Raw genomic sequence first — 16,341 nt, 5'->3', positions numbered from 1 at the left:
GAGCAGGTTATTACGATGACTTTTTGGACCTTCTCCCTTACCATTGAAAGGACCCACACCTGTCCTTGCACTGTGTGCACGATGTATAACTTGAAGGCAATTCCAGAGAAAAAAAGCGATTGGAAAACGACACATTAGTGTAATCGTTTTGCCTGGGTTTTTTAAATTGGAAAGAGCTCATGATTATCTGCTATTGCTACCGCTTTCTCCATTTACTGCATATTATCTTTACTGCATGGCTAGACATTTCTGTGTCACATGTCCCATGTGTGTTGATATGCAACGGAAAGAGCTCCAGAGCTACACTCCAGAGCTCCCATTCTCTTGTCTGTTTTCAAGCATTCAGGAAATTATTCTTCAGCTACTATGGCTAAGGGAGAAAATACACATCTTTTTCACATCCAAGATCAATGCGTTGCTCCCTCGCAGAGCTGTGTTCATACTTCACAGCGCTCGGTGCATTGATCGCTCTCTTTTTTATTGTTTTAAGTTGCTTGTTTTTGCACATCTCAAAGAAGAACTGGATGAGTCACAGCAGACTCTCAGGGTTCATATCGACACCTGAACCCCGCTTCTCCCGGCACCCGTCCTTCCCTATTATACAATGCCTTGGCTCAAGTCCGGTTTCCTCTGTTGTTACCGTATCTCCCTCTGTTTACCAGTGAGAACCAGATACAGAGGCGCAACAGACATCACCCAGAGTAAAAGGACCGGCCCATCCAGACCACTTTAAAGTCCAGATTCACTAAACTCACTAAATGTGTTTTTAGTGACTCTTTCATTCGGTTGTTTCTATGAACTGTGGGTTTGGTTTCAGTTTATCAGTCAGGAGGACAGTAATATTGACGTGTAATTATAATGTTGGCAACCGACCATAATAAAAGCGTTTATGGAGCCAGAGCTTGGCGACTCTGTAATAGGCTCAGACCGGAGGCTAGCGCTGTATATCCAAGGTTGCCATTTTAGAGAATACCATCACACACACAAGTATGCTCCAATATAAATGTCATGTTATGAAATATTCCCTCGTATAGATTCACATATATATTCTGTGTGGATTAATGATCCATTGAGTGAAGAGGTGAGTCTAAGTGTGATGGGATTCAGCCAACCAGCTTCCGCCAGGGACTGAGAAGAGCATTTCCAATCAGACGGCCTCAGAGTAAGATAAAATAAAATAAAATAGAACAAAACACCCAGCGTTAAGACGCTCCGAAACAAGTCCTGGCAAGAGTTCCTCAGCGGTAGTCCTAAGTCTTCCCGCCTTTTCAAACATTCCATTCCCGGCGCCAGGCGAACACCAGCCAGATAAAAGACGACAAAATGCTTTTTAATCACTTTCCCATTGTGCCGCGCGCATTTGCATTTCCAGCGCGCCTGTTCATCTGCACGGGTTATTATAGGCTGTCAGCTCGCATCGTGTCCTAGTGCCGCCGCCGAGCGGCCGCCAGTGGCCAGGGCGGCTCCGCTGGCTGTCAACAGGGGGAGGGGGGGAGGGGGAGAGGAGGGAGCGAGGGGGAGAGGAGGGAGCGAGGGGGAGAGGGGAGGAGGGGGAGAGGGGGGAGCGAGGGGGAGGAGGGGGAGAGGGGAGAGAGGGGGAGGGGGGAGAGAGAGGGGGAGGAGGGGGGGAGATAGGGGGAGGAGTGGGAGAGGGGAGAGAGAGGGGGAGAGGGGAGAGAGAGGGGGAGAGGGGAGAGAGGGGGAGAAAGGGGGAGGGGGAGAGGGGGAGGGGGAGATAGGGGGAGAGAGAGGGGGAGAGGGGGAGGAGGGGGAGAGGGAGAGAGGGGGAGATAGGGGGAGAGGGGGAGGAGGGGGAGAGGGGAGAGAGGGGGTGACACTCAGAGACAAAAGCTTATGTCATATGGAACACGTTTGCTGGTTCGGACGCCCATTAATCATAGAAGTGTTGTTGAAAAACAAAAGCCGACTCTCACGGCCCACTGCAGCCTGTGCCTGTATTCTGAAAAATGTGTGTGTGTGTGTGTGTGTGTGTGTGCGTGTGTGTGTGTGTCTGTGTTTGCACGGATGTGTACATTTACGTGTGTGTGTGGAGGCATTTGTGGGTAGCCATGCACACAAGTGTGTACGTGTGATTGTGTGTGAAGCTGTGCCCTGATGCATGCTTTTGTGTGTGTGTCCTGTGTGTGTGTGTGTGTGTGTGTGTGTGTGTGTGTGTGTGTGTGTGTGTGTGTGTGTGTGTGTGTGTGTGTGTGTGTGTGTGTGTGTGTACGTGTGTGTGTGTATGTGTGGTCGTTAAGCTATTAACTTTATAATTCAGTCCACTGAAGGCTGCTGTTGCTGCCCGCACGCGGTATACATAATCCATTCTGCTGGCGGGGGCAAAGAGCAGGAGAAGAACTGCTATTGTCTCCGCTGCGTGTGGCTCCACCGACGCGGTGCGGCGCTGACACGCCTCATTGTCCCGACGCTGGCCGGGCGCCGTCATTAAGACGGACTCCACACAATAGACTCGGCCGCTGGCCGTTGTTCCGCCGCCCGGCGGACGCTCTAAGCCACCGGTACCCGCAGTGGGTCCGTACCCACGCCGTTAAAGGGCCCCCGCGGGACCACCCGGTGGGATGTCCATTAGCCGAAAACAAACCCCTAAAGCAACGCCATCATCTAGTGGGCGTGTCCGCCCGGACGTCTGACGGACAGGCGGATCAGCCTACCGGCCGGCGCGCTCCCCTGGCAGGTAGAGGCAGGTGGCTCCAGGAATGCTGACAGGTAAGGCCGTACGTCAGGGAGCCGACCCCAGAACCCCCCCTCCGCCTGGGGAGCGGCGCACACCGCACCACCACGGGGTCCCGCCCCCAATAGTTAACCCTGTCCGTGCCGGGGACACCGGGCCCCGGTGCCGGGGGGGCCGTCTGGGGACTCCAGTGGTCGGGCTGCAGTTAAACACAGGAAATGGGAGTCACAGGGGTGGGGTTCTGGGGGCCGCTGAGCCCCTCCCAGGGCGGTGGGGGACGTGTCTGTAATGAGGACAAGGGGGACGGTGACTGGAGCCCCATCACAGCCAGGCTGGGCAGAGACAAATGGGACAAAGCGTTCTGTGTGAGTGTGTGCGTGTGCGTTCTTGTGTGTTTTTCACTACTCTGAAACTAAGACAGACAGCGGCAGACAAAGTCGGCTCAGGGTCCAAAATGGTGACTGGCACCTTCATCCCAGAAGTCCACCTCCATTCAGTTTGACGAGGGGCCGAGGGGGCTGTGTGTGTGTGTGTGTGTGTGTGTGTGTGTGTGTGTGTGTGTGTGTGTGTGTGTGTGTGTGTGTGTGTGTGTGTGTGTGTGCGTGTAAGGAGAATGTGTGTCCAGGTATGCACTTACATTTGTGCGCCAGTGTGCGTGAAGGGTGAGTGTGCAGGTATGAGTGTGTGAATGTGAGTTTGTGTCTGCATGTATTCAAGTGCGTTTGAGTGCGCACGTGTATGTGTATGTGTGTGTGTGTGTGTATGTGCATTCGTAGGTGTGTGTGTCAGTGTGTGCGTCGTTGTGCCAGGGTATGAGTGTGTTGGGCGGCCGGGTGATTCACAGAGGCAGGGCCCTTTAAGACTCCCCTGTGTCTCTGTGCCAAAGATAAATTGTTCCATCAAAGTGGCTGTAAAGCCTGCTTCTGACCAATTCTTTATGACACCTAATTTACAGAGCATGGGGGGGGGCACCTGGGAGTGTGTGTGAGAGAGCGAGAGAGAGAAAGGGTTTTACGTTTGCAGGAGAGTCAGAGAGAGTGCACAACAGCCTCCTCCAGGGTGCGATCATGTGTCTATGTGTGTGAGAGTCATTAAGCCGTTGTTTATGCATGCATGTGCTTGTGTGTGTGTGTGCGCGTGTGTGTGTGCATGCATTGGCTTGTGTTTGTGTGTGTTTGTGTGCGAGTGCGCCTCTGTGTGTGTTTGTGCGGGTGTGTGTGTGTGTGTGTGTGCGTGTGTGTGAATGTGCGTGTGTGTGTGTGTGTGTGTTCCCGTGTCTTGATGCCTGTCTATAGGTGGCGGCGGCCGACGGATATTTAAGGCTGTAAAAGTTTACGAGGCCACGGAGAGTCGGACGAGGTAGACGAGAATTCATCATTCAATCTTCTGTTTGGCCTCAGAGCATGGAATTAATCCCCACTGAAATCACTGGCCCAGTGTACTCCAGCTACACACACCCAGGTGCACACACGCAAACACAGACACACACACGCATAGACAGACACCAGCTCACACACACACACACACATTGGCCACAAGCCTGCCCCACTGCCAATGAGAATGTGAAACAGTCAGGGACACAACTAAAGAATCCATGTATCAACGTGACGGCTCGAAAAGTTGATGGGCCGGTTACCACGGAGACGATATATATTACAGGACGGAGCTTCAAAAACACGGAGGATGCAGAAAAGCTTCCGAAACGAAAAGGTGAAAACTGAGTATGTAGTCAGTTGTCCAGGAAAGAATTCGCTGGTCGGCATAATGAAGACAGAGACAACAAGAACAAATATGCTGGGGTTTTGCGATTATGATGCATGATTTATAAGACCCCTAATGTTACTCTGAAATCCTGACAGCATTTTGGAGCCTCCTGTGTGCGCTGGTGGAAATGTTATCGGCTGCCAGATCCGTCTTAAATTGAAATGTTCTCTTGTCAAAGACGGAAGCGCTTCTGTTGAAATTCATCCTGAATAACGTGCTCCTTTTCAAATTCTCAATCAGGCTCAGATGCTGATCTGAAAACATTCATAGTATAATGAGGGTTTGATATAATAATCTGATTAATATAAATATTCAGTCCGTATCCAGTCATTGACACCGCCGTAAATAGCATAGGAAAACAGGGGCTGGGTAGGAAATGTAGATGATCTTCATGTTCACTGTGAGTGTGTGAATGTGAGTTTGTGTCTGCATGTATTCAAGCGCGTTTGAGTGCGACTGTTGATCTGATCTTAAATACATTGCACTTTCTATTTTACTCATTTCTTTGCATATGTTTTCTTTTACTTATCTATTATTTTATTTTATTGTATGACAATGTTTATATGTGAAGCACTTTGAGTCTGCCTTGTGTATGAAAAGTGCTATATAAATAAAGTTGCCTTGCCTTGCCTTCAATTAATTCTAATATAATCTTTAAAGGCCATCGATGACATTATTTTTAAATAGGATAATGCACTTCAAGTTATGGTTAGCTACGGCAAGGTCCTCAGACCCTTCATTCATACAATCATGACTCACACTTAATGACATAATGAGGTGGCTGGATAAGCACCGGGTGAGTTATTAACGTCAGTTTAAACCTGGGTGTGCTCGGTCTTCACTGCAGGCCACCTCTCCTGTAAACCTGGTTTCAACTGACGAGGCTGATGTCATTGTCTCTGTGTTGTCCGTGGGGGAGGCGGTCCGTCCCTCAGGTGGAGGGGCGGCGTGTGGCTCTGAGACGTGTCCGTCCGCCAGCTGCTCTTCGCACTCTCGTCATTCAGACCGTTCTCCGTCGCCGAGCGGACGGGGGACAGCCGCCCTCCGGTCCGAGCCCGGAACATTCACGAGCCACAAATGGGATTCTTTGTTTATGAAAAAATAATAGACCAAACGGGAAAGTGCAAGCATGAATAATGAAATGAGGGAGGGCTAATGTGAGCCGGTATCCCCGTGGAACCCAGCTGCTGACATCTTGAAATGGAGACAGAGAGGGCAGCCGGGGGAGGACCGACTGTCAGCATGGCTCAGAGAACCAGTCCTACAACCCTGCCAGAGCACAACAGCAGTAGAATCAGGGGTGGCGCGAGGAGGGGGGGGGTCATTTTAGGTAGTGGCTGGGGTGTCGGACCCCCGGCCGAATAGGTAATGGAATGGTTCCGTCGTGTCTTCTGTCGACCCGAATGCATCCATGAGCCACACGCCCCAACCCCTACCTGCTAATGACATTTTTCTGAATCCATTGTAGTATTCTTCTTATTCATTCTAATAACCAGCCAGCGAATAGAAGTACGAATGCATTTCCGTTGTGTCACCGTTGATGTATTTTGGTATGGATCATGAATGTTTATATTATGGTGGAACTGTTCCTAGAACTCGAGGTCCGGTTCGATACGGTATGTTGGAGGTCAACCCTCCCGACGCAGCTCAACCTCGTGCCGGTTTGCAGGCAGCGGGAATGTTTAGAGGCTTTGTTGTTGGGTTTGTTTTAATAATAATAATAATAATAATAAATGAAATTTATATAGCGCTTAATATGGTACTCTAAGACGCTTTACATATTGCCCTATCAAAACTATGTAAGACAGACTAGGAATTTTTAAACACGCTTCGGTCAAAAACTATGGAACACATTGGAAACAGGAGCAAGGCTTTGTTAACCCGGCAGGCGCTAATGGAAGGCAAATTCTAACCCAGCAAACTACCCTTTTGAACGCAAAATTGGGAATTTTAAATTTAAGTCACCTGAATCAGGGTAAAACAAGCAAACGCTAATTTACAAATATCGATGCATCCTTTGATTATGACAAAAGTTGAGTAGTCGTTGGACTGCTTTACGTCGACTAAATAAATCCTTCTAATTCTGTGGACAGCAGCCAGGGACAGCCCTAGTGTCCCCCCTATACTTATTTATAACATACTGAAAAGAGGCTTTATACAACCTGAAAAGAGGCCTTTGCAATATTGAACCACAACCGCCGTGACTCATCTGAAACCTATTTCTGTGGCTCCTTCCTTTACTATTTCAGCTGCGTGCTTGCAAATTGTGTTACCTCGAATCGCTTACCAGCTCATTTCAGAATCTGCTAAAGGAACAAAATGGAGCCAGTTTGTTGAGCTATATTGGCAACAACAGCCGGATGATTCTGGATGACTAAGAGATCATATTTTCTAAATCTGTCACAAAGAAAGAATAGTGTAGCCTTCCTTCTTTTCTCCCCGATTCTGGCGTTCCTTCCTTTGGGTTCTGCCAGTACTGAAGCGACCACATTTCAAACAGGCTACCACCATCTGGGAGTCTGCAGCTCTCTCCTCCTGTCCCTGGCTGAGATGAAAGTGTTTTCAGAGGCTAGTGCAGAATAACCTCGAGGTCCGGCGCGATCCACCAGCCCGGCCTTCACCTGCCGCCCCGGCCCGCTCACATTATTATACCTCCTTTATTAATTTTTTTGTCATTACTTCAGGGCTTGAACTGTAGCAGGGACGTGGTCTATCTTGATTATCTGCTGACTTTGAGCGTTTTGTGCATATTTTGGCCAAATTGTGATATCTAACCTAACTCTATTCTCTTGAGGATGCTGACTCACTGCGCCCCATTGGCTATATCCTAAGCCAATCAGAGCACTTTTTACCTTCAATAATTGCTATCTGCCCAAGTCATCTAAATGACTCTGGCATTTTGACACTCAATACAAGATGAACCTTAAAATATGACGGGCAATTATGCTATGAGGCTAACGATTTGTATTTCCGTCATATGACAACAGTGCCCTTGGTGGCACATTCAGGAAAGACACAGGTGAGGGGCACCTCTGTCTCTGAAAACAGCCTAGGCCTGTCATGGCCTCGAAATATTACACTTTCCTTTTTAAACATTCTGGTCCCTACATGTCCCCCGATTTCAGATGCGCTTTTAATATTAATGAGACTTTGTGAGTGCACGACTGTCGAAAGTTCGAAGAGCCTTGAACCTGCACTGTCATCCATCATTTACACCCTACCCAGCCCCAGGAGAAAAGGTAAACTTACCGACAAAAACACACACAGTGGAAGTGGGTGACAACCTGAATGCTGTTCAGAATCCTGAGTCGTCCTGATGTGATGTTAACACCCTGACACATTAATATGAGAAATATGACTCTGAACGATGTACAGAAGAATCGGGTAGAGAGGTTCATCATAATAGTATGAATAGAAAAACTAGAAAAACAGAAAACCATTGTTGTACATTCAATAAGACCTTGAAGACGCAAAGTATTCAAAGCATCTCTCGTAACTTGCATCGTGTAGCGTGGGCTGCGTGCCACCGTTCAGCTGCTTTTCTCCTCTGATGCTCCTGCTCCTACCATACATAATGACTAGCATCTACGTTCAAAGTTATTTCACTGAAGATAAAAAAAAACACGGTGATTTGATCGGATGTTGTTTTCCTTTTTCTTTTCAGAATAAACCCAACAACAAACTAAACTCAGTAGGCCGAAGGTTGAGGAAAAATGCGGTATGTCTGAGTATTATGGGATGGCAGTCCCATGTTTAAACAGGTGGGGAAAGCACTCATGTACCTTTAATGAAATACTGAACTCTAGTACACTATTGAGCTGCTTGTATTATTCTCATACAGGGGGTTTAATATATTAATAACTACATAATCATCTGCATCCAAATGAATATTTATGATGTTTACTGCATTCAATAAAATAGGTGGTAAATACTCCTTTGGGCAACAATGGAAGACTTCTCCTCTAAAAGTAAGCTTGTTCTTTCCTTATGGAAGAGAGGTTTGTGTCTTTTGTTTGGGCTTGTATGCAAGCGTCTACAATGAAAATAATCAACACTCCCAGGCCTGTCCCCGGAAAATGTATTAATATTTCTTACAATCCAACTGTGATTATTTTCCCAGCTAAATCGTCTTATTTTGCGTGTTCGTCAAATTACTTTTGCACTTGTGTTGACAAAATCCAACTGTTTCTCTATGAATATCTCTGCCTCTTATATGTGTTGTCAAACAAGTACTTTGTTCATCTATCTCTCACATTGGTCTGCTTGGAAGGCGATTAAACTGGCAGTAACGCCCTTGACCCCTAATGCCTTGTGCAAAGAAGAATATCTAGATAAAACTGCGATCGCTGATCCATTGCATCAATATTCATAGGGCTACACCCATTATTTGTCGATTTGTTCAACTAATCCATAAAGAGATAAATTCTCTTCATCGATCTCCAACGCTTAAAAAACAGTTATTATGTTTAGGTGTTATTATGTTTGGGCTAAATGAAGAAAATGCAGATGATTTAATTTTCAATTTCTTATCTGAGTGGAGTCATTTATGACTGACTGGATGAATTCATGAATGAATTAACCCAAAAAACGTATCAACAGAAATACAAAAAAAAGCACATGAAAGCATATTTTTTGCCTTCATGCGACCTAAACGTACCCCCCCCCCCCCCCCCCCCCATATCTGTCTCTCCCCAGCCCCTCCGGCTGATAAACATGGAAATGACATTTGTGATTGCTTCATGGTGACATTTTACATGGGAAATTAGTTCTCCACCAGCAAACTGGTTTCCATTTTGTCCCCCACCACCAAAGGGAAAAGAAATAAGAGATTGAAAAGCATTTTACTGGAAATGGAGGAACAGTTCAAACATGTATGGCGATACGGTATTCCGGTATACCTCGGTGTTTGTAGACATACTACAAAAACAAGAATTACTACTATTGGCTTTTTTTTGAAGAAAAACAATAAATCAGCATTTAGGAATAGAAATATAAAAATATAAAAAATAAAAAGGGCAGCCGAACATTGCAAAAAACGTGATATTCATTGTGAGTAACTGCCAGGTAATTCCAGAAAGCAGCTGGTCGGAAGCTCCTGGTTCGTAATGGATGCTTCAGCGTCATGGTCAGCAGTTTACCCAGCATCCCCAAATTAAAGCCCTCGCCACTACTGCCGTAGCCACTCGACAAGGTGCACTTTGTTTCAAGGATGTTGTTTATTTGTTTCCTCTGCTGAATTAGCAGGCATTTTCAATGCCATGCCAAAAGGCCTGATGGGCAATGTAGTCCAATTACACCGCCGAATGGGAACAGCGTGAATGGAAAAACACATGTTACGCTGTACACAAGATGAATTTACGACTAATGAACAAATAATCTGTCTCCCCTTTAAAATGTATTTCCTGCTGTGAGTAATAATAATAAACATCGTAATTTTCATTTTTGCGTCACGAAAGAATAGATTACAATAAATACTATATATGATGCTGTTCTTATGATTTGCCATTACTGTGGAATTACTGCTTGTGTAAATCCCTATAGCTTTAGAATTATTTAGCGTGTAAATATTAATATATTTATTCACTAATTGACTGTATTAATGCTATAGGGATTCACAAAAGCACAGTTATGGCCGCATACATATGACAACGTGTTCCTAAAAGCTTGATAGAGCCACAAAACATTGGTAAAAAACACTATCACCTGTCCTGGTGGATCCCCCAGTCCAGGAGCGGCGCTAGCAATTAAAAACATTCGGGGCTGCAACCCAGAAGTTGGAGTCATTTAAAACGGGGAAAATTTGAAAATCGGGCTGATGGACAAATGGACATGCAATTGTAACGTAGTTTGAGAAGGAAAGGAAAGACCAATCGTCATGTCTGAATCACGTTGGGGCAGGCCTTCTGTGTAGGTTAATGTTTACGTTAAGGATAGGAAAGTGCACCACATACACCAGCAGCCAAAATGAGACGTGTCGCGAAATAAACACTGCCATGCGCCTATCCGATGTCAAGTGGACCGGGTTGAATTCACTGCGGGTCTCCTGAATCTGTGCAAACTAGAGCAGCACTAAACGCTAATATCGACGTGATGCACTATGCATAGAGAATACAATTTGCAACATTTTGCAACAAATGATTCTAAATCTGCCCATAAAGGTTTTCACTGGCTGCAATGTTGCATCTGCGACTGCTGGTAACCAACCACAAAGAATTATACTCTACGACTACGGTGCTATTTTCATCATTATGATGTTTTTTTAATATATTTTGACGGCACAGCGATCCGGGGCTATTCTCAAAAGATAACCGGGGCTATAGCCTCGAATGCCCCGGTCTAACGACGTGCCCTGCCCCAGGCCAAACGGAGGTACTATCTCCATGTTCCCCCTCACTGGACGTGTAGAGAGGGATGGCTTCCCCCCTAACCCTCCACAGAAGAGGCCGTTGAGCCTCAAATGACCCCCCCCCCCCCCCCTCCCCCAAGAGCCGCCGTGACTCATCCTCAGAGTGTGCGCACATGTATGTAAGTAGTTCTGTGTGTTTGTGTGTGTCATTGTGAGTGTGTGAGTGTGTTTGAATGTGGTGTTATGAAACTTAATGTAAATTTACTATTAATGTACGTGCCTTAATTGCTGACAGTCTTTAAATTTGTGCTTTAGTAAACTCAGTGCATTAACTTAATTTGAAAGTGTAAATGCTTTTAAGGAATAATTTTTGCATCTGTGTGTGTCTGTGTATTTTTGGAATTGCATGGGACTAAGTGCTGGTGTATATTATAGATAATGTTTTAACTTGTGGCATACAACAAACACACACACAAAACCGAACACACACACACACACACACGCATACATACATACCAAACAAACAGGCCGACACACACACACATACACACACACACATGCTTTTTGCAGTCACAAGCGAAAGGGAAGCGTCCCCGATGCACAGCAAGATAAATAGACATCAAAGGCGTAATTTCATCAGCATCATTTTGCATATAAATGACTAATGGTACATGAAAATGTAACCTCGCCAGTAGACACAAGCATCAGGTCACGCTATTATGGTATACACATGGGTCATTTACTCCCCATTGATGATCTGTTGTAGGAACCATGGAAAAAAGGGGAAAACATCAGGTCCAATTAGTCAAACTGCAGGGCTTTTGTTCAGCTTGTCATTTCTTTGAACCCATTAACTCATTTGCGTTGCATGAGGACTTTAACCCCGTGAGCCCCTCTGATCTCCAGAGCCATCGGCTTCATGCAGGGACACCCAAGGTGGCCTGGTCTGGGGGTGAACCTCCACAGAAACAGGCTCCAATAAACCAAACAAAGGACCCCTTAGAAGGTGTGGCCCCCTACCCCCTGGTGTAAGTGGGGTCCCAGGGCCAGGTGTGATGCGGGCAGTCAGTCAGGCCAGCGGGGGAAGGCTGGCGCGCTGTCAGGACCCGCTGGACCCAGGCAAGGCATGGCGCCCAACTGATAGGGGGGTGGTCCAATCAGGGGCTGCCAACGATGTGAGGCTGATCCCAGAAGGAGCTGGGACACCAACAGCCTCTTGGGTGGAGTTGATTCGTCTGAGCAATATGCAGCCGTCAGCGGTTTGGAGCACTTGGCCTTCTGGGCTCAGTCACCTTGTGTTCCGTTAAATCGTCCTTCATCCTCACTAACATCTTGGTGCCCTGTCACCCTGCATTAACGGCTGCCAGCTTGCACTTTTACAACACCACGTACACTAAGCTGAACGGTGGTGAAAGCACAAATAACGGATGGCATTTGCCTGCCATTCAAGACCTTGAATCACCAAGTATTCACCCAGCATACTAGCTTACAGTCACAAATTCATTTTAAAGTCACCCATTAGAGATATAACTTCGTCAACCTCAGTTTTGATTTGACACAACCTTCACCTTTCCTTAGGTTTGTGTATAAATAGAAGGAGTAATAAAAGCAGTAATAAAATGTGTGCTAAGCGTACTCTGAGCCGTCCCGGAGTTAGGGATCCATGGGACATGATCGTCCTGAAGGTCTCTCTCTCCTCCCCCCCCTAGGCTCCGAGCCGTCCTCCTCGCCCTTCAGGGGACTTAGGTTAGGGTTTGTCGTATTATGCTGGCTTGGGAAGCCCTTTGAGACTGTCACTGTGATTAAGGGCTACATAAATACATTTGATCTGACCTTCCTGGAGAGAGTCAAGGGTTTCGTAATGCGGAGGCCTTCTGCAGATTTTTCTCGGGCTGAGGGATTTCAACTCTCCTGTGGGAAAGACTGGGAACTCTCCTGTGGGGAAGACTGGGAATTTCTTCGAAATCTGCTGAAATCATTGTCCCTGTTTTAATTGAAGGCAGTGGCAGTAGGCAGACACTAAAATAATAGATTTAGCGTGGCAATACAGCAGGGGCTGCTGCTTTGCTACCAGTTTGGATTCCTTATGGATAGCCACCTTGGTTGGCCTTTTAAAAGTGGTTTAATTTCCCTGGTGCCACTCACATGTATTAAAGGTGGCGTGTGTAGGAATGAGTGACATCTAGTGGTGAGGTTGTGAACTCCAACCAACTGAATACGCTCCACCTCCTCCCCTCGGCCTTTCCAACAACGAAGATGAACTACAGTTGTTGTGTATCCAATGGATAGTATGCATTGTTACTCCCATGCCTTAGGGCGAGCTCTATGGGACCTGTTCAGTGTAATCTGTAACATTGTCCTGGAGCTGGTGAATCAGAGGTCAAATGGATATCAATGTCTCGACCTGCGCTGTGTGTCACTCTGTTACTAACACGTTATCCTACCGTCCACATGGTACTCCCAAAATGAGGTCATCTTCTAATCTACGACATCATGGAGTAGCTATGTGTCAAGGGACGAGGTTCCTCCATAGATTTATAAATTGTATTTAGTGATTTAATCTTTGAAACTAAAGGTCATAGCTTACGATTTAAGATGGCTATGATAAAAATGTACAACTGCGTCATCCCCTCAGGTGTTTGTCCATTCCGGGCTACTGTAGGAACAGGGTGGTGTAACATGGTGGTTTAACATGGTGGTGTAACATGGTGGTTTAACATGGTGGTGTAACATGGTGGTTTAACATGGTGGTGTAACATGGTGGTGCAACATGGTGGTGCAACAGGGTGGTGCAACAGGGTGGTGTAACCTGGTGGTGTAACCTGGTGGTGTAACATGGTGGTGTAACATGGTGGTGTAACATGGCGGGCTCGGTGGAAGAGGGGCCCTCCCTTATGCAGACATTAAAGACTCATTCTAAGGTAGCAAAAACCAAACGGTTCTTCTTTTCATGGGATTATAGACTAATTAAAACATACTTATGAATATATTAGGTTCCATTCTGCCAAGTCTGTATGATAGACTCCTTTAATATAAATAAAAACAAACAATTCGACATGTTCCACAAATGATGATTAGCATTTTCATATGGTTGATGGATGGAGGATATATGGCAATTATATATAAATCTAATTAATTATTGGTTCATTCTTTTGTTCTGGGCTCTCGTGATATGTTGTACATTTCTCAAAAAATAAAATACAACAGCGCACACACCCACCCACACACACACACACCCACACACACACCCATACACAGTTGTATGATCACAACAGGAACATTTGTAGGGATCCAATTTAGAAAACGGTAGGCTAGCCAGAAAATATGAAAAATGTATTTTGCCTGGTCCGAAAAACTCCAAAGGCATTGGTTATTATTTATATCTCTTCTTCATTTAAAAACACATGCTGAGAGTGTTTGAGTGATTGATCGTTAAAATCTGAATGCAACATTCGAGCCGGTCCGGACCCTGACCCCCTCCCCTGCCGTTCAGGAGCCTGACCCGCTCCCCTGCCGTTCAGCCATCACGGGGAGAACAGGAGCCCGGCGCCCAGCCAGCCGACACCACCGGGCCCCAGCAGCGCACCGGCGGCATTATGTGGAACAGGGAATAATGTGCGGAGCGGGGTTACTCTGTCGGAGGCAATCTGACAAACATATTGACTCTGGCACTCCTGAGGTTGCAGACATGTCCGCGCAGCTAGCTTCCATTACGCTCTGACGTCGTTAGGCTCCGGCGCGGCTAGGTAGCAGCTAGCTTCCATTACGCTCTGACGTCGTTAGGCTCCGGCGCGGCTAGGTAGCAGCTAGCTTCCATTACGCTCTGACGTCGTTAGGCTCCGGCGCGGCTAGGTAGCAGCTAGCTTCCATTACGCTCTGACGTCGTTAGGCTCCGGCGCGGCTAGGTAGCAGCTAGCTTCCATTACGCTCTGACGTCGTTAGGCTGCGGCGCGGCTAGGTATCAGCAAGCCCCCGTATTCCTCAGCTCATAACAGAAGGGGAACTGGGAGATGTCAATCTCCAATAATTTCTGCTCTTCGTGTACAGATATGATTGCTGAGGAAATGGCGTGTGCTGCAGAAGAAATCAGAGTGCTGGAAATGCGCGGGGGTAATAGGGCAACACAGGTTCCTGTGATTCAGCATTGCAAATCTGGAATTGAAGGAATATGGTTGCAGCCATTTTTATAGAAATGGATATAATGGACTCCAATTATATTTGGTGTGCATGACTCCTACCTTGATACTAAAGGTGTTATCTACGGCTATATAGATATATACTGTATATACTATAATATATAATATAGTATTCTTATACCACACCATACATATAACTATACTTTACTATATGCTATACCTATAACTATAATAATAATAATAATAATAATAATACATTTAATTTACAAAGGAAAAATTAATCTATATACTATATGTATTTATATATGTATATATATTTTGTAAATGTTTACTATGAAATCGATTAATATTCTCTTACATCTTTCTCTCTGACATTACAAAATATTTTGTACCGCTGTGATATGATTATCTATATCATATCCTATTATAATACATCAAATTACACTGTATCATAGACAGAGTTTTCTCCTTTCTGTTGGAGTTGATGAATGCAATGGTATCTCGGCTCCGCCAAAGATTCGCTCTGATTGCCCGGAGATTATGCAAAGTGCATTTGCGACTCCCATACACAGTTTATGTGCATGCGGATAAGCAGGAATCTGCATAATCATGCAGATTATTTTGCATAAAGTTGGATCCTGACAAATTAAAGTCCCCGAGCCAATTGCCGCTGACCTGCCAGTTCATCCTATTACACTTTAGCATGCTCCCATCTACATACACGGCGTGACTTTTAAAGAAGAGAAACATGCACGACTCCTCCTTCACCGCTAACCTGTTACTCAACGGTTTATATTTGTACAAATAAAGGCAAGTTTCCTTCAGTGGTTTGCTTTGCTACCTACTAGTTCAACATGACCAAGCCAGGGGGAGGGGCTTCTGGTTGAGGTCAGGTGTTCCTCTTTGGATCCGTCATCTGACTCCCGTCAGAAGCTGACGGGATGATAAACTAGGCATATTCATTTTGCCTTTTGTAATTGTTTTGCAAATGCTAAATCCTTATGATATATTTAACTTTTTGTGAGGCTATATCTAATAAGGTTTGCAATTGCTCATCATGAGTCAAGGGCAGTGTAGGGCTAAGGCAGCTGTGGTTTAAATGGGAATGGGTTGATTGTAGATACTGGGGTTTATACCCGGTACATTTCAGCTGGAGACTCCCGTGCTCCCGTTCTAATAAAGTCAATCACGTTGTGGACATTTTTTGACCTCTGAATTTCAGGGGAATTTCTGACACACTAAGATTAAACATAAAGAGAAGAGATTTGACAGTAGACTCTTTTAGCAACGTTGAAATTAAACCACCTACCAAAGAACATGCACAGAGAACACTATCATCCTGCCCATTCACAAAAGGCTTTATACTTTAGAAAAAAGGTACAAAGACACTTCAAATAAAAGAA

The 16,341-nt window shown here is 45.8% G+C and overlaps 1 protein-coding gene across 1 annotated transcript in view; it reads right to left on the bottom strand.

Annotated features, from left to right (window-relative positions):
• Positions 1–1,407: 1,407 nt before the first annotated feature.
• Positions 1,408–16,341, bottom strand: part of LOC130402238 (immunoglobulin superfamily member 21-like) — a 127,931-nt gene continuing 112,997 nt past the window's right edge. The window contains exons 5-6 of the mRNA XM_056606380.1: positions 2,726–2,891; positions 1,408–1,472 (exon numbers count right to left, since the gene is read on the bottom strand). Coding sequence (XP_056462355.1) covers positions 1,408–1,472; positions 2,726–2,891 — 231 coding nt within the window. The remainder of the gene's footprint in view (positions 1,473–2,725; positions 2,892–16,341) is intronic.

The sequence above is a fragment of the Gadus chalcogrammus genome, chromosome 13 (assembly GCF_026213295.1).
Source record: "Gadus chalcogrammus isolate NIFS_2021 chromosome 13, NIFS_Gcha_1.0, whole genome shotgun sequence".
Lineage (NCBI taxonomy): Eukaryota > Metazoa > Chordata > Actinopteri > Gadiformes > Gadidae > Gadus > Gadus chalcogrammus.
Note: the sequence above shows the minus strand (reverse complement) of the source record. Positions and strands in the feature narration are given on the sequence as shown.